Here is a 24,324-nt window from a genome sequence, read left to right as displayed (position 1 = left end):
GAAATGGCAGACAACGCATTTTATTCAGTAACACTTGCCAATCTATTGCAAACTTTTGTCATGTAATCAACGTTTAATCGCTAACACCAGACTGACGAGCTGTGACAGAGCGTTCAGTGCACACACGGCTCATTTACATATTAAATATGTACATTTTAAATAAGCCCTGTTGCTTAAATGTAATATAAACAGTTGGGCGGTTACTGCAGTCTGTCTGGGATACAAAAAAAGACATTTTAAAAACTAAACGCCTGGTCTTTAACTTATTTTAGATTTACAGAACAACCAGAACAACACGTTGTAGAAAATGAAGACTTGGATTCGGAACACCAGAAAAAAAAGAACAAACAAAGCTAACAAGCATCAGATAACAGAAAAAGAAAACAAGCAACACAGTTTCAGCCTTATTGCAAAACTCTGTTTCCATGGGTTGTATATAATATTCTAACACTGTTATTTTTTCTTTTTATTGTAAAGACATACATGGTATAAGTAATTCATAATGCATTCTGTGTCTGTATGTAGCTTTTCAGGGCAAATAAATCTGGTTCTTGAGTTTTAATGTTCTAAAATTTTACAGCTGTAAATTACAAATTTATTTAAACTGTAGAGCATTATTAAAATGGTTTAATTAAATAATTGTTTTGGTCAATACAGTGATTTAAGGTATAAAATAAAAACAGGACTCATAACACCCTTGAAAACTTGAGCTGTGCGCCAATAGTGACTACTGAATATCTGGAGTGACTAATGTTTTTAGAAAGGATTAGTCAAAAATCTAGAACCCAGGGGAAACCCTGCTGCAGTGTGAAGTTCAGGTTTATCCCTGTGAACTCATTCGTTCATTTTTGTGCTCTGTTTCCTCAGTGCTACAAGGATCTGGGCAACAACTCAGCAGCTCAACACTGGGCAGAGTTGACTTCAAAGATGACCTGTGTCACAAATGAGGTAAGAATGGCAATGCTGTGTAGAGGAACAAGAGGCGTGCATTCAGAACATCAAGGACATCAAAACTAAAGATTGATTTATGACCAGCGCGCTCTCAAAAATATTTGGTGGTTGTAATAAAAGGATTTCACTCCATCTACAAATTACATTTGAAACATTTGTCAAAGTCAGGTTTTAAAGACATTCAGATGTAAGCTTGCTGTAGTTTGGACAGAGCAGGACAAACCCCTCACCTACTGTAAATAGTCCTGGAGTAGTTACCTGTCTGCATTCTCTCATTCACTGCCATTCATGCAAGTCTTCTCCCGCCACTTCTCTTGCCCTTGAATTATTATTATTGTTGATGTTGTTTTGTATTGAGATTAATCTTTGTATGGACGTTCTGGTGTGGATTCAGGCAAAATGAATGCACACCTGACGTTCATGTGCTCTCCTATCTCAATCAGCACTGGGCTGGTTGCAAGTAGGCCAGTTGCCACAGTACCAATCCAATTTTGTGTCTTATTTAATGTCACAATAATGTCAAACATACTGTTGCATTCTGATATCTCAGAATTCACCCAGGATGTCAGTTGGCTGGGTAGGTGCAGATGCACATGTAAGAGGTGTCAGTTTGCTGCGTCGGTTCATATAAGAGGTTAGCTGAGCTAGCAAGCCTTGCAGCTGCACGGTCAACTTCAGAAAACAGAAAGTATGTTAAATAGAAATGTAATAAATCCTGCATTAACTTTTTACTTTGTTTTCACTTTCCTTTCAGGACATAAACAATGAAAGCTTGGAAGAAATGCTAGAAACCCTAAGAGAATGAGAAGTTTACGTGATACTTGCAGCAAAGGGTTGGGGAGGGGGGAGGGATGGAGTTTGGACCTAAAGCGATTTACCTCCGTACAGGACAGCAGAGGTGTTGGAATGCAAGACCCTTGTAGAAAGTGAAATGTGAATTTTGAATGTGACTTGGGAATGCTTTCTTCCAGGGTCTTCAGTTGTATTGAACAGAGTGAATGATCAAACAAGTGTGTTCATGTCTTTAAGGGCAACTGACAAAGACTTTTGTATGAAGTGCAGGATTTGATTATATCCTACTGTGTGTTTTTGTTTGTTTATTTGTTTTTTGTTTTTTTTATAACTGTTATAACAGATATTTTATTTGTTTTATAAAGGAAATGTTTGTCTTGGTATTTGCATGTTGAATATAAAAGACACAAACTAACTTGTTCTTTTAGAAATCATTCCTTTTGTCCTAATTGAAACCAGTGAATATGTACAGTAACTGGGGCTAATTCAATTAACTTTTAGCTTGAGAAAATATCTATTTCAGTAAATTATAAAATGTTTTTGGCTCACTGTGTTTCAAGCTTGAATTTTTATTTTCCTAAAAAACCCTTTTCCTAGCTAACAGTAAATTGGCTAATATACTTGATTCAGCCTCATTGTGTAATTGTGTATATTGACCAAGTGGGTACTGCTAGGGTCAGACAGGATGAAACTGTTTATTATCTAAACAGTCTTTTGTGAGTTAAGAATAATGGTACGACAGGGTGTTGCCTCTGACTCCACACCGTTGTGATATTTCAGTATATCACAACACCCTGGACTAGAACAATTTGATTATAAAGTGGTGTTTATCATTGTTACTTACAAATATACTAATTAGGCATTTAAACTAATTAATTAATTTGTGTGTCCGTCCACTGTTTGCATCAGGTGAGCATCGCTGTGTGTGTGTGAGAGAAGTACTATATTATTTTACAAATAGTAATAACTACTGATCCCATGTATTTGTGTATTTAATGGATTTTATTTGACTGGAGAGTAATGGATTGACAGATTATTAACGAATGCTGTAATGTTATTGAAAGAGGACGGTGCAGATGTTTTTGTAGGCAGGAGTTAGCCTCTGCTTTTTTTCTTTGCTAGGAGATTCATATTTCATTATTCATATTTTCTGATGTAGCTCCAGCCTTGGTGATATTGTGAAATGTTTCAAGGGGTGGAAAGTGTGATCGACCAATCAGAGAGCAGCATGCTACAAGTAAATTGAGATTGCTATGCACTTGCATTGATTTGTTGCAAATTTGTTTTAATATTTAGATTTATTAGATTAGATAGTGTATATTTATTGTTCTCAATACAGAGTAAAGGTGGAAGCTAAAGTTATGTAACATGATTCGGTGTACTTTAACATATTACTGGAAAGCTAGTTAAACAAAATAGCACAGTACACTGTGAAATACTACATTCCACGCTAATTCAAACTATATTGTGCCTTCCACATTAATTAATGTGCAATTCCAATGAATCCGTAAACCAATGCCAACTTCATTCTCATATAATCGCCTGTGTGTCATTCTTGATTCCTCTGTTAATCAGATCTATGAAGTATAAATCACTTTATTTTATTTTTTATTTTTTACAGTGTAACACATTGAGTCACTCATAAAACACCTGTGCTAAATAGTTCTCAGGAAACAGGGTATAAAGAATCGCGTTTCTTCAGATTAATTCTAAAGCTTCTATGTGTGCTAGTGGAGTTTTCTAATTATGTGAGGTTTGATCATTAATCAATCCATGATCTCCCTAGACAAGAGTTTTGGACTTAGAAATGACTGAGCATGATATTTCTTAACTCAGAACAGCCATTAAAAAAAAGATTTCCTACCCCTAACTGGCAAAATTCCTGTATATAGATGGTCAGAGTACCACTACCACCAGATTAATAGGAGACTTGAAGGTCTGATTGAAAAATATGAGCTGATGCAGATTTTTAACCAACAAAAAAAGTATTTGAGCTGAAAAAGGGGATTCTCATGCCAACAGAAGGGAGACTTGGCAGGTGCAGAAGCACAGATCACACACTTTCAAATACATTAAACATCAAATTGAAAGAATCTTGTAAATAATAGGGGATGAGAGAATTTGATCTAGAGGTTTATTTATTCAAGCTGTGAGTAATTGGATGGTGGTCTGGGGGGAGGGGGGTTACAGTTTTATCCTGTTTTGTTCATTTTAGAACGTGGAAGGCCTGCTACTACACAGATGTGTAATATAGAAGATAGTATATAGTTGCGCATATTAAGAATGGATGTTATTAAATTATGAAGCCCAAATGATTAATCAGCAGCAAATGCAAAGATTCAGATACAAATATTACATTTAGGTTGTTCTATGATGGAAAAACAAGTGATGTTCTTTTCTAATATATTCTTTCTTATAATATCACTGCTGTCTCATTTCCTTTACAGAGTTAGTGTGCTGGTGTTTTGGATCTGTGTGGTTTAGTTTATTGTGTGCTGTCAATCGGAGAAGATATGTAGTCATATTGCAGGAAAAGTAGTAGTGTAAAGGTTATCAGGACAGTGGCAATCCACAGTTGGGAATACAGTTATTTGTTATTTGTGGCAGGGTTTAGGAACATTGGAGCGTTGTTCTACTGTGTTGAGTGTAATTAACTTATAAATGTACAGTAGCTTGGCTTTTGTTATGTCAGGAGGGAACAAGATGGCTTTAATTGAGCATGAAGTCAAGGACACATGATAAATGTGTTGTGTACTCCTTCTTGATTAGTGATCACTGCTTCAGGGCACAGTCCGACAACTGCACTGTTGATATTGTGGAAAGATTCAGAGATTTGTTAAAGTACAATATTGTAATTATTTGTAATGTTTTTTTTTTTTCAAAACATTTGAAACAAAACTGGCGAATGTATCTTGCACTCTTTTTCGTGCTGCACTTCCCATTGAAGGAACCCATCTGACACATGTGACTTGCTTCTGGGAGTTTGAGTCCTTGTAGGAAAAAAAATATACATATATATACCAGATTCTGGCGAGTCTATGTCTAGGGGGCGTAAAGTTGTTGTTAAGGCAAAAGTGTGTGGTTGACGGGGGGTTGACTCAGGCAAGGGCGAAATTAATTACAGGCATTATTACAGAGGGAGTATTTTTAACATTAGGTAGATTACCTTTACAAAGTACCTGTAAGGCGCGCTCGATAAATATTCTTCTGTAACACTGCTTCAACACCTTTGCAGTAATGTATGCATTTTTCATATAAGAAAATCTTAGACCTACAAAATGATGGCAGTATATATGGGATACAATTGAGGAATTATGTTGTTAGCACCATGTCCTTTAAGAAGGTGTTTGCTGTGGTTTCAAACCCGTTGATTGTCAAATTGCATGTGTCAGGAGATGGTTAAGAAACTGCATTTCGCAGTATATCAGAGGTCTAAATAGAAGGTCTCTTAGGAGTAGAAGCCTCTTTTGGAAGACAATGTGTCAAGTATTTAATTGAAATCCGAACAGCAGAGTAGAGTATTTCAATTATCTAAGCAGGAGGTTTATAGAAAGCATTTTCTGACATATCTAGGTCTTAAAAACTCGTGTTCTAAAGGAATAAAGAAAACTGTGTTTAATGTCATACAGTTGCTAGAAGAAGTTGTTTTGTTGTTTTGTGCTTAATTTGGAATAGTGGTGTGCAGAGGTAGGTTTAATGAAAAGCAGGAGTCAAAACATAATGAACCTTCCAGAGTTCCTTTATTCGCACATCTCCATGGGGTAGAATAGGAGTTTACACAGGGTTAAAGAACAGGCTCTTCTTTGTTCTTGAAAGTAGAAATAGGGGAAGCATTTCTACTCCCAAGACCACATGCACGATCATACTGCGCTGTTTGGGAACTCTCAAAAACTAGAAACACCACATTGTATGTAGTAAAATCTTGTTAGACAGATTACCGAGAGGAGTTTAGAACTAATGTATAAGCACTGGCACGCAGCTGTTAATGCTTTTATTTATTTTTCCTCAAAAGGTTACGTGTGTAACTTTTTTTTTTTTACTTAGTTTAAATGCATTGTCTGTCTGTTTGGAAATTTTAATTTACATTGCTGCTTTAATCTGTCAATTTTTTTATTTATTTTTATTTTATTTATTTTTTTAATGGCCATGTCATCCAGCTGTCACCTATTATTGGCAACAGTGTTACAGTTTCGCAAAACAACCTGAAATTTATTGGAAAGTCAGAATGAACAAGGTCCAGTACCCTATTTAAAAGGATAATTCTAAGTACGTCAGATTTACTCTAAAACAAATGCTTGCCAATACCACCTGTTGCTATTTTATTTTATTTATAAAATACTTAAGGAAATAAGTAAACAAGGCAAATTAATTCATGTGAGCACTGATTTACATAGTTCAATCAAGCCTGAGTCATGTTTTAAGTTGTACAATACATGCATTTCCTCTTTGTAACTCCTAAAAAGTTTGGGGGACCGTAGAAACTTTTTCAAAAGTACAGTAGATAGATAGTTATGGAAAAATCTTTTTTTTAGTTATTATATATTTTTTTGTTTTACTGTAGAACTGACAACTGTTACCTAATCAATCAACATTGTTTCTGTGCTACACAAATCCTCTTCACGCACAAAAGGTAGAGGGATAAATGGGTCTGATCCTAAAGCTTTTGTTTCTTCAGTTTGATTTAGGGGTTTATCAGCAGACCAAAACCTGAGGAGTTACCATAGGAATACTCTGATACAATCGGTAGTAAGCAGCTTGTAGCACTCACTAGTCACTGACAGTTGCGGGACCTTGTGTTCCTACAGTAAACTATGAATTGTGTCATTGGAGCAGTTCTAAGTGGAAAATCAAATGTGAAACAAAATTTCAAAGCGTGTATAAAACCGTTTTGATAAACCGCATGATTCACAACGTTGATGGCATACGCCGAAACATTTGACTTGTACCACTTTCACACTAGCACTTTACAGTAGTGTTGCGTGTGCACTGAAGCAAGATTCGCAACCTGTTTTGTTCACACTTCCCTTGACTCGTCTTTGAGTTCGACTGACGACTGGACTAACATCCACCTTTGGTACTTTCGAGCCTGCATTCATTACTACCAGAGTAGTTTGACCCTGCATTTGCGTGTATATGTAAACAGAGCCACATTAAACAATAACACGACTTGGATTCATTGTGCTCAAGTGTGAAGACAGTAGATGTAAATGTTACCTCTTGGTTATTAATGAGTTTATTACAATAATAAAAGTACTTTTGTTTTTTTATCTGAAATACTAGCAGTAATGATGGTCTTTTCCTCAGTTAGGGCAACTGGAGGGGGGCTTCTTAAAGACATGTTAGCAAAATTATCTCTGTAAAATCCAAGCTTACACTTGTGAACATGTAATAAAGCACTGACATATATAGTTTTATTAAATATTTATATAAATATTGTATTTGTTGCAGTGAAATTATTTTATTTGTTTGCCACATGTTTAACAAAATGGTGGACCTTTTTGTTTGAAATAGTATTGAAGACCTATTCAAGTAGTCTGTATCTTTGTGCCACCTAGCTTGACTGCAAAACTAGAAATAACAAACACTGGCGGGACTGCTACAAAATGTGTTTTCTTTATGTATTCTTTTTTTTTTTCAAATGTTTATTTGGTTTCAGTTTATGTATTTGGCCTCTTGCAGGTTGTAATTTTGTTTAATCTGTGGTTTTAATGCAATCTAGTAGTTGTGTGGTCAATAAATTTTGAAAAATCAATCAGTCTCTGTGTTTTTCTTTACTGAAGTACTCTTTTTAACAGTGACAAGGTTACGACTGATTTAAAAGTCTCTTGCCTTTCTGTACAGATGCCATTACATCCAAAGGAAACCCCAAGTAGTAAATGTAGGTTCCCTAACTGTAACCCAGGCGCCTTCATATTGATCCTTCTAGATTTACAGACTTGTGCTGCGGTATCTGTCGGTGTCAGTAAGATACATGTGGGCTCAAACAGTGAGATGTATTTTTTTTTTTTTTTCTCCCTACAAATCAAAAACAGAAAAAGAGCTTTACTAGATTTAAAGTACGAACAATAAAACTGCATTTCCACAACCCTGCTTCCTGCTGCACAGTTTTTAGGGTCAAGAGGTCAGACATGTGCCTTGTTCTTTTTTTTTTTAGGGTTTTTTTTTTTTTGTTCTATTTTTTGTTGTTTGAGGACTTCGCTCTCATGAAAGATGAAGAAAAATGACCCAGGATACAGTTGGGAACGGTCTGGTGTAGGATGTTCAAAACACTACCCTGTTCAAAACCGTGCCCTAATTTTCAACCTATATAGTGGATTAACACAGAGTGATTCGCTCAATACAACTATTAGTCAGTTTAATACTAATACTTTATTAACCATCAAAATCGGCATGTAACACAAACAAGATATTCATTGTGCATAATTGTGAATTTCAGAGACAACATGCGAAGTCTTCATTCGAAGGATCTATAAACAAGCCTTTTTGTACCTGTGGCAAAGTGCCCGCCCCTGTGTGTTTTGTGTGTTATGTGTTGTGTGTTGCGTGTGTTAATGTTGGTGTATAGATTGGTACACGGGATATAAACGGGTCTGTGTTTCACGTGTGTTTAAATTGTATATTTGTATTTAGGCACGGGATTGCACATCACGCACGTGCATTTAAAATATAATGTGTGGCACGTGGTTGCACGTAATGAATTCACGTGCTGGGATTCAAGTGAATAATTAATTAGTAATTGAATCCCAGCACAAACAGTATAAATAGATGCACGTTTAGTCACTCGTGGTTGGGTGTTCGGAAGAGGAGAACGGGTGAGAGAGAAAGGAGTAATTAGAAGTAAAGATCGTAAATATAAGTGTTTGTTCTCACCGTGTTTGTTTGTCTGTCCGTGCACCGTTTGTTTAGTGTTAGTCCGTTTTGTATGTCTGTTTATTTTGGCGCAAGTGCCGTGTCCTGTTTTTGTGCTGTTTTCAAACCTTTTATTTGTTAATAAACGCTGAGTGCAGCCATTGCACTCAGCTCATCACAACCACTGTCTGTGTTTGAATTCCTTTCTGGTCTGACGCAACCCACTCTGGCCGTCTTTGTGACAGTACTCACCCTGCTGATAAGAAATATTACTACAAGAGATTACAAGACACAGGAAGAGTATAAGACACAGACAACCTCCATATATGCTAACAGGTTTTTCTTTCTGCAACTGCAGTCCACTGTGGTATTGCTAATCCAGTTTCAGCACCTTGTGGGAGGCAGGCTGTATCCTGGCTAAATAGCTTACTTGCATCATTAAATCATTACATGAATACTGTAGAAAATGGTCATGAGTTCCCCTTTACTGGAAATATGGCTAGTCATTTTGCCATCTGTTATAAAATAATAACTGAGTCATCTAAATTTAGGAAATAAGGAGAATGAGGCAGGAAACCTAGGGAAAAGTCATAATTGGCCTTCCAAATATAATACATGAAGAGGAGAAGAGAGCGTTAGTTCAGCGAAATATGTCAGTAAAGGTCAGATCTCAGATTCACTGAACTTGGGAGAACGGGGTAACCTACTTCCAGCCAACAGAAAAATAAAACGATTTCTTAAGGTGTATGTATTCATAAGTATTAAACACTCACTAGTGCTAAATTTCGAAACACAAAAGAAAATAAAAAATCCAATGACAAACGACTGGAAGACATTGAGAAAGACTTCTAGTCAAAACGTTTGCCATTGAATGTATTAAGTTTCTTATAGTATTTCTAAAATGGTGTATTTAGTATAATTTGACCATTGTAACGATGCAAAAGCATAATTGATTAAAGTATGCTTTTAGCTACAGTACCACACAGCTGCAGGCACACAAGCAGTTGGAACTGGTGTGACTGCAAGAGGGAGAGATCTAGTTAAGTTTATTGCTTTATTTTGTTTCATTGCCCCAAAAATACTGTTTATCCTATTTGAAAGTCTCTCTGTCTAAGAAGAATAAGAGTATGAAGTTACATTTTATAACAATTTGTAATGGATTTACAACTAATCCACTTTTTTGAGTGCAGAGAACATTTCTTGCACAACAAGCGTCGAGATATCTAGCATCGTATAACATATTCTGTAGTCCTGAGTAAAGACTTTTCTTACCAGATCTCATTTTGCAAGCTATCTTGCATTCATTAAAATCCAACAACAGAATGATTCGGAAAATCTCACTGTTCCAAATGACGCCGCATTGAAGAAGCAGATGTAGAGCTTGATCTGAGGAAAGTAATCCGCCCTTCGGGAGCTCGTGGGTTATTCGGCTTATTAGTGTAATATCTACACAAGTTATAGCCTCTAAGGGAATACAGAACTAACACAATAACATTATGGATCACTCAATGCCAGTTTACTGAAAAGTTTTTTATTTAAGCCCGACTGAAATCCATTCAGGTTAATTGGGGCTGGGGGGGATTGTAACTTCTTAATGGTTTGCCTTGAATATGTGAGTTATAACTCAAATGAAATGTTGGAATGTCAGCTTCCTGCTTATACAGTTCTGTTGTAATGATGGAGACATCAGTGGGTCTTAATAATGCTAATCTTGTAAAATTTCCCTTGGTAGGGATGAAAACCCTAAGGGGATGCAGGGGAGCTGGTCATTCACACATACATACGTGTGTAACACTTCACACATTCTTTCATATATTTGGAGAAGCGCTAATACAATTGTCATGAAATTTGATAATAACATTATTTTATTTAAGTTATGGACAATATCAGGTGCTTTATAACTTAGAGAAGAGTAAGGAGACTCCCCTTGGCTCGCGGAGAGCCACCCTCGCAGAGGTGAGACTGAACCGTCTCCAAGGCTGGGAAGCAACCGATACTTCCACCAAGGAGGCTCTAGAGGTGAGAAAATGGGAAGATGAAAGAGTGTTAGATAGATTTGGCCAGGAGTCCCCCTTGATTCTTGGAGAACCTTCCTCACGGAGGACGAAGCCAGCGACGACTGGGCTTCACTTACCCCCAGGAGGGAGACCGTTGCAGAGGAGGAGCACAGTTGCAGAGGTGGAGTGGCCAAATAGAGGAGGAAAGCGTAGTGGGGGAGGATGGAGGAAAACAAAAAATGCAAGACAGAGAGCAAGCGCATTGCTTGGGGTTGAAATAGGGGATTAGCAGATGTTATTAGGAGAAAGGAAATATGAGGGAGGAGCCCTCGCTCATGCCCTCCGAATAACACACAAGTTTACAATGAAACTTGGTATTAACATTATTTAGAATACATTTGTGAGCGTATCAGATTCTGGAGATATATTGAGGTGTCTGTGTGCCCATTCATCCACCAGTCTTCATGTCACACAATTTTTGCATTTATCTGGAGAATCACTTATCAAATTATGAGTAAACCTATAATAGCTCATTCGTATTCTCTACTATTCTGTACATACTGTTGATATATGTCATAGCCATCAACTTTTTCATTATACTGTGGTCCTGTGGCAATTCTATTTTTTATATACTGTATATATATAAATCCCCCTCATTAAAGGTGTATCCAATAAGCTCAGTAATGTGTTTTTTTCTAGTGCTGTTTTGCTTTCTGAGCTAGAACTAAATGTTCTAAAAACAAAAAAAACCAATGCAAGTTTTGTTTTCATATTAAAATTTCAAACCCCTTTAGGACCCTGGGGGATTGTCTGACCTCGGTGGTCAATGAAAAAGCCTTTTCAGAGCTGCTGTCTCTCCCTGGGAAGGTTGTGAGCTTGAGGCGAGTAGCGCTTGTGCCTGCCTCTCTCCCAGTCTGTCCCTCTTCTTGCCAAGACCAGAGCTGGAGGTTTGAACAGTAATAACTGTATGCTACCTGACAAAGTGCTTTGCGTGTTGGAATGTTCAAAACATTTGAGAATTGCCCTTTTTTGGCAGGTTGAAATGCGTTTTAAAAAAGAACTCCAGGGATATGGGGGAGCGAAGCGATAACATTCATTTGTCGTTTGTCAGCATTTGAGTCCCTCCCAAACCTCCCCATCTTTTGAACTTGTGCAAGGTTTCAAAATGTACTTTTTACACCCCTTTGTGGTTCTACATTGTTCTATAAGACTTGGTGTCAACGCTGTCCCTCCCACGAATACGGCTCAATAATCGTAGAGAAGCTCAATTGTGAAAGTTTGGTTGAAATTTAGGCGGCTTCTTTAACATCAGACTTTCGTACTGTGCAAGTCAAACTCTTGGGTTCTAATTTGACCTACTGTTATATGAACATTAATATGTATCCTCCATGTAAGAGGTCGAGGCGTCTTTCTTTTTAAAATGCTGTGAATTTAGGGAAATGTGCACTATGTACGTTGGAACTTCTCTAAAGCAATGTGTGGATGAAGAAATGGACCTACTATATAGAAACCCAAAGCTAAGCTTCTACTACCAGGGAGTTGTGGCCCAGACCAACCAAGAAGGCAGGTTCTACCATCCTGCTTTAATCATTGTTCAGTCACCTGTTTGAATGGACTCATAAAAGAGGGGACACTGTTTCCTATTTTCCTGGTGTCTGATGTATACTAAAATGAGTCTGTTACCACTACAGTTTAGAAAACAGTGTCATTATTCAATGTAGACATGGTGATGGTTCCAAATACTTACAAGATAGGTCAGACATCTTTTATGTAATGAGTTCCTGAATTCTTGAATCAATTACCACGACATTTTAAAATGCAGCTTCACTGGGTAAATTTAAGCATTTGATTCACAATTACTTCCTTGCTCAAAGTATATGCAATCACTGAGTAATGAGAATTTATGTGAGAAATACATTTAAAGATAAAATGCACTGTGTTTAATCCGTGATTTGAGGTCATTGAAGCCCCTGCAATCCTCCTAACTATGCTCAAACCTGCCACCCTGTCATCCTGCAACATGCTGGTTATTGTTGCAGAAAGGGCTGCTGCTTCGTGTGCTTTTTCAGGACCCTTGTTACTGATGGCGCCCCCTAGTGTTCTAAGTGCAAAGTGCCAGCAACACATTACCTCATCAGCCTTTCCCTGACCCTGTGGTGAGATAGAGATACAGAGTTAGCTAAACCCAGGGCTCAGAAATGCTTGGTAGGAGATTAGTTTATCCTCATGATGCCTACAATATGATTTACAAATGCAGCAGAAGAAGGGTCTGGATTAAGTTCAAATGATGTTTCCACCATGATAGCTGCAGCATGGCAATACAATAAACTTGGATTGAATTCATGCCTGGATTGCAGAAACGTCCTCAATATGTAGTAGTTTTAATAATATCTTTGAAATATAAAGGCCCTATAAGAAATACGAAATAAAGAGAGTATCATGTGACCGTTGGATATATATATATATATATATATATATATATATATATAGATAGATAGATAGATAGATAGATAGATAGATAGATAGATAGATAGATAGATAGATAGATTGATTCATTGCATGTACTCCAGTACTTTAAATTAAAGACTAAGGCTTAGAAAGCATACCCGTGTCTGCTTATACATGTAACTAGCACTACCCATTTTTCTTTAGTATATTGTTTTCATTGGGGATTAGGTATGTTATCAGATACAGATTCCTGTTCTCTTCAGGCTCCGGGGCCACAGCTGTGATCAAGTCACTTTCAGGGTCTTTCTGCATACATTAGCATTATTATAATTCACATGAAAGTTTATTCTTTCGAATCTATTAAGTGTGATATGTGTCCTATGCTAATCTTTGCATACTTAGTCAAAAAAAAAAAGGTTTATATATCATTGCATTGAGTTCCCATTACCTCGAGAATAATCTTTCTCAGTAGTAAAGGTGAAATCATATATTGGCAGCATACTTATTGCATGGGAAATACTTTATTCATCTTAATATTGATTGTGTAGTATGTTACCAATATATTATTATCATATTTACATAGTGTGTGACAAAGAATACTAGTGGTATACTACATTTATATGAGGGCTGACAATAGGAAAATACAATATGTGTTCATTTACCTCAAGCATGCTTTTCTCTAAAGATTAAAGGGAAACAAGCAAGTCTTTAAACACTATTTACTTACCTCTCATTGCTTTAACATTATAATTTAGATAAGGTTTTCCAGAGTTTATTTTCAGTATAACTTGCCACTATAGGGATACTTACTTTGTGTATTAGGACCCTCCTGACTATCTAAGAAATGCCCTTTTCTGGCTCTCCGCCATTGTCTCGATGCCTGTGGAGCAGTTTCAAGTCGTTCAAAATATTTTAAAGGGGTCGTAAATAACTTCAGGTGAGTATTTTGAGCACACAGTCAATTCTGAGCCAGTTTGGATGTTTTGTATATTTATTTATATAGGTGATTTGTGCAACAATTATTAAAAACAAACAAACAAAAAAAAAACACAAACACGTATATCACTTAAATTGAATTCACATTATTGTTGATAAACCCAAAAGAACTGAAGATATAAAAGTACAGAAATATAATTCACAAATACAATTGAGTGAACTGAACCGTTGTATAATAATATCAATACTGATTTACAATAATTTAGGGTATACATTCAATACATGAAAATACATAATACAAGATCAGGCAGATATCATTCAGAACAGTTTGAAAGATGAGTCCCTTGCTTTATTAAAGTCAGTTCTTTGAAAGGAATGGTGGTAGACATGCTGGCCCAATGGATTGGCAATATGGGATCAAGTGTGGCCAATCCCAAATGAAATAAAGCATTGTAAAAATGCATACTTCAGCATGGTAAACACTTTAGTATAGGAAACATTTAGCATCATTGGTTTTGTATTATTTTCTAGTTCTGTCAAGCGTATACTTCTTAATGTGTTATACAGACTATTTAACAAGCTAACTTACACATTCTGCTATCTTGGAATGTGCACTCACCTAGAAGAATAGGGACAATATGGCTGGGATAGAAGTGTAATTATGGTGCTGCTGTCCTCATAGCAGCTTTGTAGAAGTCCCAACAACACTGCAAAGGATGTTTAAAACCCCATATATTCATTTGTAGTGTTTTGACAAAGTCAAAGTAGAAAGAGCTACGATAAAAACTATAATATATAACAAGAACAATATGTGTTTGTGCCAAGACCTGATTAATATTTCTAAAATAGCATAGTAAATAGTAGTTTAGTATTTGATAATGTTCAGTAAAGTGTTTTCTACATTAATACTGATATTTAAATGTTCACCTGCTATTAAAAACCAAATGCAAAAAACCACACATTTGACAACAATAAATAAATGCCTTCTGAATTATTTTTTAAAATAAAACGCCATATAGCTACAGAGGTATTTGTATACAGTATGGGGATGATTGTATTGGGAAAGCACAGACCTGCAGAGGTATTTGTATAAAGTATGGGGATGATTTTAGTGGGACAGCACAGACCTGCAGACTGGTTTTGAAATGAAATAAAGTATTTTGAAGCGGATCACATTGTCATTAATGTTACCTGTAAGTAAGCTACTTCTTATCAGATATATAGAAATTGTAGTCCTTTTCAAAAGGATCCTGAATCTGCATTGCTTTGCTTTGCACATTCACTCAGAACGCACAGACAAACTTTTGAGATGGACTGAATAGCCTGTAGTCACTGTGATTGGTCTATGTGTATCTGACTGCAGAATTCAAATTTAAAATAGAAGCTGGTTGAAATCAAGATCCTGGACTGTTATGGATACCCGTAGCTAGAATTGAAAACCCCTGAAGTCAAAACGAACACCAAGTATTAGAATGCTACCCCTATTAGAATTAACTCCCCCACGTGTATTATTATTATTATTATTATTATTATTATTATTATTATTATTATTATTATTATTATTAATAATAATAATAATAATAATAATAATAATAATAATAATAATAATAATAATAATAACAACAGAAACGGTCTAATTATAGCTTGTCATGTTTGAGTGAAACAGTAAGATGTTCCTGTTTTTAGTTAGTACAGTACAGTAACAAGTGATCTTTTTTATTGGTTAAAAAACACAAATAAAAAAAATGCCATACTTGACTTCATTTACTTTAACTGTAACTCGCCTGCTCCCTTTACTCTGGATCGTCATTTTTAAAACACTCAATCAACACGCTTTAAGTGAAACAAGCTGCTTTTTCTTCAGTGTAAATCTACAGCACTCTAAGGTCATTTTGTTTCTAGTCTGTTATGGGTGGTTGTTAAACTTTTTTAATATTAAACAGGGGTTTATAAAGTGATTACCTAGCATGGATATTGACAACAGTTGATTGAAGAAAGATCGTGCAGATAATCAGACCTTTCTAATCTCAAACCTGATTGCCCGTAGTTTTAAAACACACACAAAATAATGACTTACTGGAATACTGGAGTGTGTCTGGATGGTACATCTCAGTGAAAGGTTGTACAAAAGTCTGACTTTTTTATGCTGGTGAAACCAAGTCTAGAAATGTTCCCCTTAGCTTTGCAGTCAAAACGAAGTGGGTGGGTTTCAGACTTAGCCCATAGGAGCAATCCAGGCTGGGTTTGTCTGCAGGATTCGCTTCAAATGTGCACTGGTGAAGCAGGATGGCTGTGAACAGAAATATCTGGAGTTTGGCAATCTGATCACCGATACACCGCCGCTTTCCCATGGAGAAGATCATCACGCTGTTGGTCAGGTCCCTGTCGATGATCCCACTCTCATTCAGAAACCTGGAGGGCTCAAAGACATGAGGATCCTTCCATTTCAGCTCATCGTGGTTCACCGACCACTGGTTCACAAAAACCACAGTGTCTTTGGGGATGTAGTGGCCTTCGATAGTCACATCGGAGGTGGTGGAATGGGGGATGGTGATCGGCACAAAGCTGGTGAAGCGCATGGTCTCATAGATGAAAGCCTCTAGGTAGGCAAGCTTGCTTTTGTCTTCAATGGTAGGCAACCTTTCCCGGCCCACTTCTTTGTCAATCAGCTCTTGAATCTTGCTCTGGATATTGGGGTACTTCACCAAAAGCAAGAGAACCCAGTGAAGTGCTGTTGAGATGGTGTCTTGCCCAGCACCCATCAGGTCATTAACAGTACCTTCAACATGTTCCTTGGTTAGACCATCTCCGGTACCCGTCCCATGCTCTATCACACCAATGATGGCATCACTCATGTCTCGCGTGACCTCGGGGTCATATGTCTGCCGGTGCTGGATGATCTTATCTTTCACAAACTCAAAAAATTCATTGTTGAGTTCTTTGAAGTTCAGGTAACCGCTGCGGACTGGGTTTGGAAAAGCCTGCAGCCAAGGCATGGCATCCACCAAACTCCCTGCACCCACCGTCTCACCAAACTTGTCCACCCTGCCCAGAAGGGTCTTAAACTCCTGGTCGTCGTGGCTATAGCGCTTGCCGAAACAAAGAGCGCAGATGACATTGGCGGCGGCCACTGTTAATTCATGCCCGGGTTCAAAGTAACAACTATCAGCGCCAAGGCACAGAAAAACCTTGATGAGGTCTATAGCCTCTCCCACAACATGCTGCTCAAAGAGTTTCTTGGTATGGCTGTTGGCTGTGGAGAAAGCTCTAATTGTTGACTGAGCAATTCTCCGATGCTCCTTCCACAGCCTGGTGTAGCCCCCAAAAACCATACTCTTGCCACCGGAGACCATTTGAAAAGTGCCAAAGTTGGGTCTACCAGCAAACGCAGTGCTGTGCTTAAGCAAGGCTTGCCGTATTGCGACCTCACCATTTAGAACAACAATTTTGTTGCTGCCAAGGCTGATCTGGTAGACATTGCCATACTTTTTGGCCAGTTTGGAAAAGGTTATATGGGGCATCTGCCCCAGCTGCATGGCATTGCCCACCACTGGCCAGGCAAAGGGGCCAGGCAAGCGTCTGTTCTGTCTCAGATTCCTCACCCACAGCCAGGCTTCAAGACAGACCAGAAACAAGAAAGAGGCTATGAGTGCAGGCTGGATCTGAACACCCCACTCCCTGGCAGTGCTACTTCCCTTCACTCCAAAGTCTGTGTCCCAAAGAGCCATGCTGGTAAATAAAATGTTCGCTGTCTTGCAATGAGAAGTTAAACTGGCTTCACTCTTTTGTGTCCTCAAAATGAACCAGCTGTGGTTATTTAGCTTTTTATGTAAGTGTGAACTTTAAATGTTCAACAGAAAATTACAGATCAAGCATGCAAATCTGAAACCTCACTTAGTTTTTCAATGCTGTAAATTTGAAAATCTAAGATAAAGTCCCTGTAAAATGTAATGAGTTGTTGTTGGTGCAATGTTCCTTCAAATTGCAGGGTAGTTTCATTTGTTTATAATTCTGCTTCAGTTTCCAAGCTCCCCTTCATGTTTTTAATGAATAAATAAATGCCTGTCTTCACTTGCTGAGAACCATCAGGTAAAAATCCTTTGAGTAGGTTTCATTCATTCCCCTGTTGTAGATTTCAATTTAGTAATGCTCTGTACATAGCCTTTACTCTCCTTTATATATCTTTGTACTTCAAGGGGCTGGGCTGTGGTTTATTACCGTACTCCTCCCATTGTGGTAGCCCCGCAGCACCCAAGAGCGTCGATCAGCCTCGTTCAGTGATCTCATTCCAATAGTGATCTCAGACTCGTCCCGGAAAGCGCCCAAGGGAACTGAAATTTTACAACTAGTGAAGGTCTTATACACAGGTAGTAGAACACAACTCTGTTAGTTAAGCATTTCATGTTGCAACTGTTAAAGGAGCAGCGCGCGGAGAAGAGGAGGCTGGAAACCTACTAAAAAACTATTTAAAACATGTTTTGTGTAAAAGGTTCGTCTTAGATTTGCTTGTGTTTGTTTATTTATTTATTTATTTACTTTATTTATAAATACATACGCTTATGTATATATATATATATATATATATATATATATATATATATATATATATATATATATATATATATATATATATATATTAAACAGCCCTTTATTAACCGATGTCTGTGTCTTTTACATTTTGTGAATTATTGTTGTGCTAAATCACACGTGTATGTTTTGTTGTGTAAAGTCATTCCGCTTCAAACTCACCAGTTTTGTAACTTTTGAAACAAAACCTGTGAATAAATATAAGTAAATGCTGCTCATTTTATATCACTTTCATTAATGCTTCCAAAATACCGAACAGCCGGCCGGCGTTTTCAATCAGTGTTTTTGGTTGTTTTTGCTGTAATGCTCATTAGTTAAAATGAACTAATTTGGATTGGAAACTTCTATACAATACTTATCTGATCTATTGCTATACCATTTGCGAATAGAACATGCTGAAAACGCGCACGCGATTGTAGAATTGTGCAGCTCTTCTTAATATTTTCATAAAAGTGTTTTCGAATTTGAACAAGCCATTGACTATTTATTGTTTTTTGTTTGTATTTGTCTGTTAAGGAAAAGTCCTTGAGCTTTTCGTTTTTGTAACTTCGAGTTGTTTGTCATCATTATTATTACTGAAAAACGAAACAAAAGGATAACATGGATTTTGTGATTGTTTACCGGTTTTCTTTCAGAAAAAAATAAATAACATATATACTAAATCAAGCAATGACTGGGTTTACCCAAACTATTCAGTCAGAACTTAAGTTGCGTGCAACACAGGTAGATATACCTAATGTAATTTAAATAATAAAGTTGTTATTATTACTTAAAAAATAAATAATAGTAAATTAACTTAAAGCAAAAGTTGTTTGTTCAGCTGAGTCACAACACTTTGCTACATTTACAGATAACATATTTCTAACTTAAAATTAATTTTAAAATAAGAAATTCTTACACTGTCAACTGCAAGCTGTTTAAATTGGGCTCACATAGTTCACTTTACATTTACAACTTCCCCAGTTGGCTAATAAAAGAAAGGGATACATGAGGTACTCCTAGCACTTCCAAGTGCTAGGAGTTTGGAACAATACCTTATGTATTTTTCCTTTCAAGAAAATTGGTCGTTAAAACCGGTAGTTGGTGCCAGTGTTTGAATGCTTCCAGATAGTACAGAATTGGCACTGCATTATAATTTCAAACAGCAACTAATTACAATTAAAATTAGTACCATGCGTATATGCTTCCCCATCCTCCAATGACCACAGAGCAATGTTAACATTATGCTGCGCCTTTAAGAAGGTCGGAGCTACGCGTAGCCCCGATGCTTGGAAATAGTCATAAGGTAATGAAAGAAAGCGGCTACTGTATGAAGGGAAAAACCGCAGAACTCAGCAAAGTCACACTGCTTTCCATACGCTGACGCTCACCATTTCTCAATGGGAATACTTGCAAGGCTGTTGAGAAAAACGTAGAGAAAATGACTCCAACACACAAAATTAAGTGGAAGCAAATGCTGCGACGATTTATTTGTTAAAACAAAGCTACGTGGCCTAAAGACAATGAATGGAATACTGAATCGTGATTTATACATTTATAAACAGTCTTAGTAGTTTTGACCGTGTTATACAATTAACTGTGATAATAAATACCACGTTATTGAAAGAACAACTTGATTAATTCTGAAGTAAGTCTTTTCTAGAAAGTCTATTTCAGTAATTCATTTGTCTACTGAGACCGTGACTTGAGGCTGTAACTGCGACTTCGGGAGCCGTTTCGCCACAGTGCGCACGTTCTGTGTTGCATTCTTGAACTCCCCGAGACAGACGAAAGGAGAATGATGTGCGTGCCCTTGCCTGACAATTGCTTTGTTCCTCTTAGAAAAGGTATATTTGCATTTGCTTCGAAGTTCGCCGTGTGTTTCAATACCTGGAAACGTTACAGGTAGTTACACAAGCAGAGTAAAACGTTTGTTTCACTAGGGGAGACCGGGGACAGTTGTAACATTTTTTTTACCTTTCTCTCCATTCCGCACAGATGATTTGAGCTAGTTTGACCAGACTTTGATACAAACAACTTACACCTGTCCTCTACCAATCCCCATAGTTACCCTGTTTTAAGCGATGATATACATATGTTAAGAGGGCTTGAAATGTAAGGTGTCCGATGTTACAATTGACCCCATGGCCAGGGTCAGTTGTAACTGGGGGTGGGGTCAGATATAACATTCTGTGAAGAATAATTAAATAAATAACAACATATTTAATTTAACTCAAGAATTGAATGTTTTATTGAATAACATCAATTTTCATATGAAGCAAATATGTTTGGGGTCAACTGTAACACGTGTTACAACTGGCCCCAACCCAGGGAGCCATTACTAAACCTCATGTTCCAGCAAGAAAGAACAAAACTAAGAGCAATAAATTGTGTCAATTATAAGTACAGAGATCAGGGATATGAATATTAAAAGCCCGAGTCCATAAACTGGGTAACACAAGTATATATCACAAAAATAAAATTGGGGAAACAATGTACTCTACTAGGTCAAAAAAATATTTTATATACAATCTCAGGGCTTTGGCACAGACAGCTCCTCTTCCACAGGCAGACTGAGACTTGAACTGGGCGCACAGTGAGTGATGGCACTCTAGCTTGTTTCTGATTGGAGAAATTGAAGGTGTTACAACCGTTCCGTGTTACAACTGTCCCCGGTGTCCCCAACTATTTCACAATCTTTTTTAATTTCTACGTTTAAAGCATCGCCCTAAAGAAGCTTTGGGATTCACGTTTGTTATTTCTCCACCAGCTGTGAAGTTTATTTATGCAAGAAGCTAATGACCCTAATTCAGAACATTAAAGCATTTCCTAAACTCAGAGTTAAAAGGACAGAGGCTTCTGCAAGAGCTCTGCAACTGGCACGCACACCGCATTGCAATAGACAATGTCAAATCAAATGTTTAAGAATTCAACATAAATATTATGCAACACGTTTTAAACACATCTCTGTGTTTATTTGACCTGTCTGAGAATGCACGAAACACGTGTTGCCAAAATAATCACTACAGTGTATAAATCAAACGAATACAAGCAATAAAAAAAGATGTACCAAGTATTTGCTTCATTACAAATTAGCACCCTAAAACAAAGTACACTGCAAAATAAAATATTGAATGAATCATAGATCTTAAAAAACAGATTACAAACACATCTTTAAAAAAAGGTGTTACCAACATAAACACTACAGGGTAAATACAGTATATGAATACACAGATGTGTTTATAATCTGTTGCCTGGAGATGGCTGGGAACAGGTGGGGGTACATACCAAAGAGAGCTGCTATTAATAAAGAGAGATGCTATTAATAAAGAGCTTTACAAAGTGGTTAGTGAATGTAAAAGAGTACCTGGGATGTAAGACAATGAGTCACTCGGGATTTCAATCTTTTGAAGACTTCTCCATCCTGCCCTGAAAGAGTTCTCCCGATATCCCAGGTAGTATTGATCACGCTGTGTTGATATCGACGACTAATGGACGTGTATATTTCGTCTAGAAATATATGTTGCAATAACTGCTTTGAATGAATGCTTGTTGTATTTGAATAACAATAATACATGCTGTTAACCTGATATCCGTGTCATGCTCTTAATTATAGAATTCATTACATCAGCGTCTTTCACCATTTAACTACAGAAAACAGTTTGTTCATGACAAATAAATCCCCTGCTTGATTTTTTTTTTCTTTTAAAAGCAGAACAATAATCAGCTCCCTTTGCGGAATTAGTATTTAATTTAGTTAATCAGAATTTCCACCCCAAGGATGTACGAAAACTAAAGGTATCCCGTGCTTTTAAAATACACATTTTTCATATTGTAGAACGTCGTTATATATATATAATAAACTGTATAACAACCACCACAAAAAACAACAATGCTGGTACATGTGGAGCTATAACAAAGAATGTATCAAATTATAACCTCCTACTGCTGCAAGATTAGCAAAAACTGAATGTTTAGTGTAGTTTCAAGAGTGAGGAAACGTATGTCTATACAGCTAAAACTGGAAGAAAACGGACTAGACCTCCTTATTCAGATAAAGTTGTGTCAGATTATTGTTTTTGTGAAAGTAACCAATAAGCTCTGCTGCATCTTAAATACCTTTTAGAACAGACTTTAACCCTAGGACTATCGGGAAATTACCTTTCCTATAATCTCTTTAGTCCGAATGAATGAATGTGCTGTAATAATAGCGAAAAAGATTTTAGCATTCACTTCTGCGTCACGCCCTCCCTTTACAGTTGCCTGTCTGCTCTAGCATGCAGCAGCAGACAGCTGTGTCTTTTGCAGGAAGAGAGCTATATCACATTGCAGTGCCGGCGGGCAGGAACCAGTGTATCTGCTGACATAATAAGCTACTGAAAGAGTAAGCATTAATCAGACGAGCAGACAGACAGTGCACTGTGAAAATTAGTGACAGGCCAGGGGACCACCGAGTAAGAAAAGAAATGGACATTGCAAGGAAATCTGGCAGAAATGCTGCCCAGAGTGATGCGGTCGGACTTGACACATGAGCCAAGAGGTGGTTGTGATGGATGGACAGTAGATATGATATCTTTTGGGGATAGCTTTCACCAGTGACAGATTAGAGTCATTTGATGGGGAGAATGTACTGCAGTGGATTTTGTCTCCAGGATGTTGAGAAGAGAAAGGTTAGGGGCTATCAAGGGAATCAGAAAATCAACTGCTGCGATTTCAACCTCTTGTGAGCAGAGCGAGAGTACAATCACAAGTCAGTCATACAGGGGGGTTAGAAAGTAACATCTCACGAGCGGAGTAAAGGTATTGTTATAAAAGGTTAGCACATGACGTCACAACTTCCACTATGAACCATGGGGAGCAGGGGGGCGCTGTGCTTCCCTAACTCACCTTCAAATATAATTTTCATCAATTTTTTTTCACTGTCTCCTTTTTATGATGCTTGTTCTCATTATGAGTGGTATTGCATCAACTCAAATCTCAAATACTCTAAGGTGTTTTTTCTTGAGTTCTAGTTCTATTTGTAACTTAGGCTAGATCAGCCAAAGTGTCTATGGCTCAAGCTTCCTTTTGTTTTAAAAGCAGTGCACAGCAGTACTCTAGATGGCGCTGACGCTTGCTAATATAAAATCATATAGGTAGGCTGATCTAGCCTATGTTACAGATGTCTATGGCAGGCAGCTAGAACTAAAGAACTTCTCAGTAATGTAAAACAGTGTTCCCTATTGGCTGCAATGGAAACCGCGTATGGAGCATGTGGAGCACATCATAAGCTCAAGTTCAATGTGTGACTAACACCCTGTCTACACTATTCCTGTAATCGTACAAGAAAAAATAATGACCTACTTTCACACAGACTGAACTATCTTTAAGCAATCAACAAAATGAATAATGTATGCTTAAAATAAAGCCAATGTACCATCTGTTTTCAAGACCGGCCCATTCCAAAGTCATGTTACATTTGGCAGTGGGACATGTGTTGCGTACTTGACCCCACACAGACACATTTTTTGAACCATCCAGAGAGCTGCTTATCCACCGTTGATGAAACTTGGTGAGGGCATTCTTTTGTACCAGTTATTGAGAGTATAAGAGAGCACAAGAGATATATGGAGTAATTTGGTGGTTTTCTCATGCTTTTCCCATGTTTATAAATGCATTTACCATAGTTTGCCATGCTTTACTATACCTCTCTGGGCTTTACAATGATCACCTATGAGTTATTACAATTTGCTCAGCTTTTACTAAACTTTTATACGGGTGCATTTATACTATTCTATTAAAAATA

General features: G+C 37.2%; 2 protein-coding genes across 3 annotated transcripts in view; one reads left to right on the top strand and one right to left on the bottom strand.

The window, feature by feature from the left end:
- LOC117424383 (regulator of microtubule dynamics protein 3-like) overlaps nucleotides 1-7,495 on the top strand; it is an 80,512-nt gene extending 73,017 nt beyond the window's left edge. For both annotated transcript variants that reach the window (XM_058991403.1, XM_058991402.1), the window contains exons 12-13: nucleotides 868-948; nucleotides 1,706-7,495. In XM_058991403.1, the coding sequence (XP_058847386.1) occupies nucleotides 868-948; nucleotides 1,706-1,756 (132 nt within the window). In that variant the 3' untranslated portion in view covers nucleotides 1,757-7,495. The remainder of the gene's footprint in view (nucleotides 1-867; nucleotides 949-1,705) is intronic.
- A 6,515-nt stretch (nucleotides 7,496-14,010) lies between these two features.
- On the bottom strand, nucleotides 14,011-18,137 carry LOC117425026 (cytochrome P450 1B1-like). The gene has a single exon (XM_034041659.3). The coding sequence runs from the start codon at nucleotides 17,699-17,701 to the stop codon at nucleotides 16,115-16,117; it is 1,587 nt and encodes a 528-aa protein (XP_033897550.3). The 5' UTR covers nucleotides 17,702-18,137; the 3' UTR covers nucleotides 14,011-16,114.
- Between the last annotated feature and the right edge of the window lie 6,187 nt (nucleotides 18,138-24,324).

This window comes from Acipenser ruthenus, chromosome 18, assembly GCF_902713425.1.
Source record: "Acipenser ruthenus chromosome 18, fAciRut3.2 maternal haplotype, whole genome shotgun sequence".
In the NCBI taxonomy this organism is placed as follows: domain Eukaryota; kingdom Metazoa; phylum Chordata; class Actinopteri; order Acipenseriformes; family Acipenseridae; genus Acipenser; species Acipenser ruthenus.
This window is presented reverse-complemented; position numbering and strand designations above follow the sequence as displayed.

Coding starts and splice junctions, on each gene's coding strand:
- LOC117425026 (XM_034041659.3), bottom strand. CDS start 17,701: ATGGCTCTTTGGGACACAGACTTTGGAGTGAAGGGAAGTAGCACTGCC.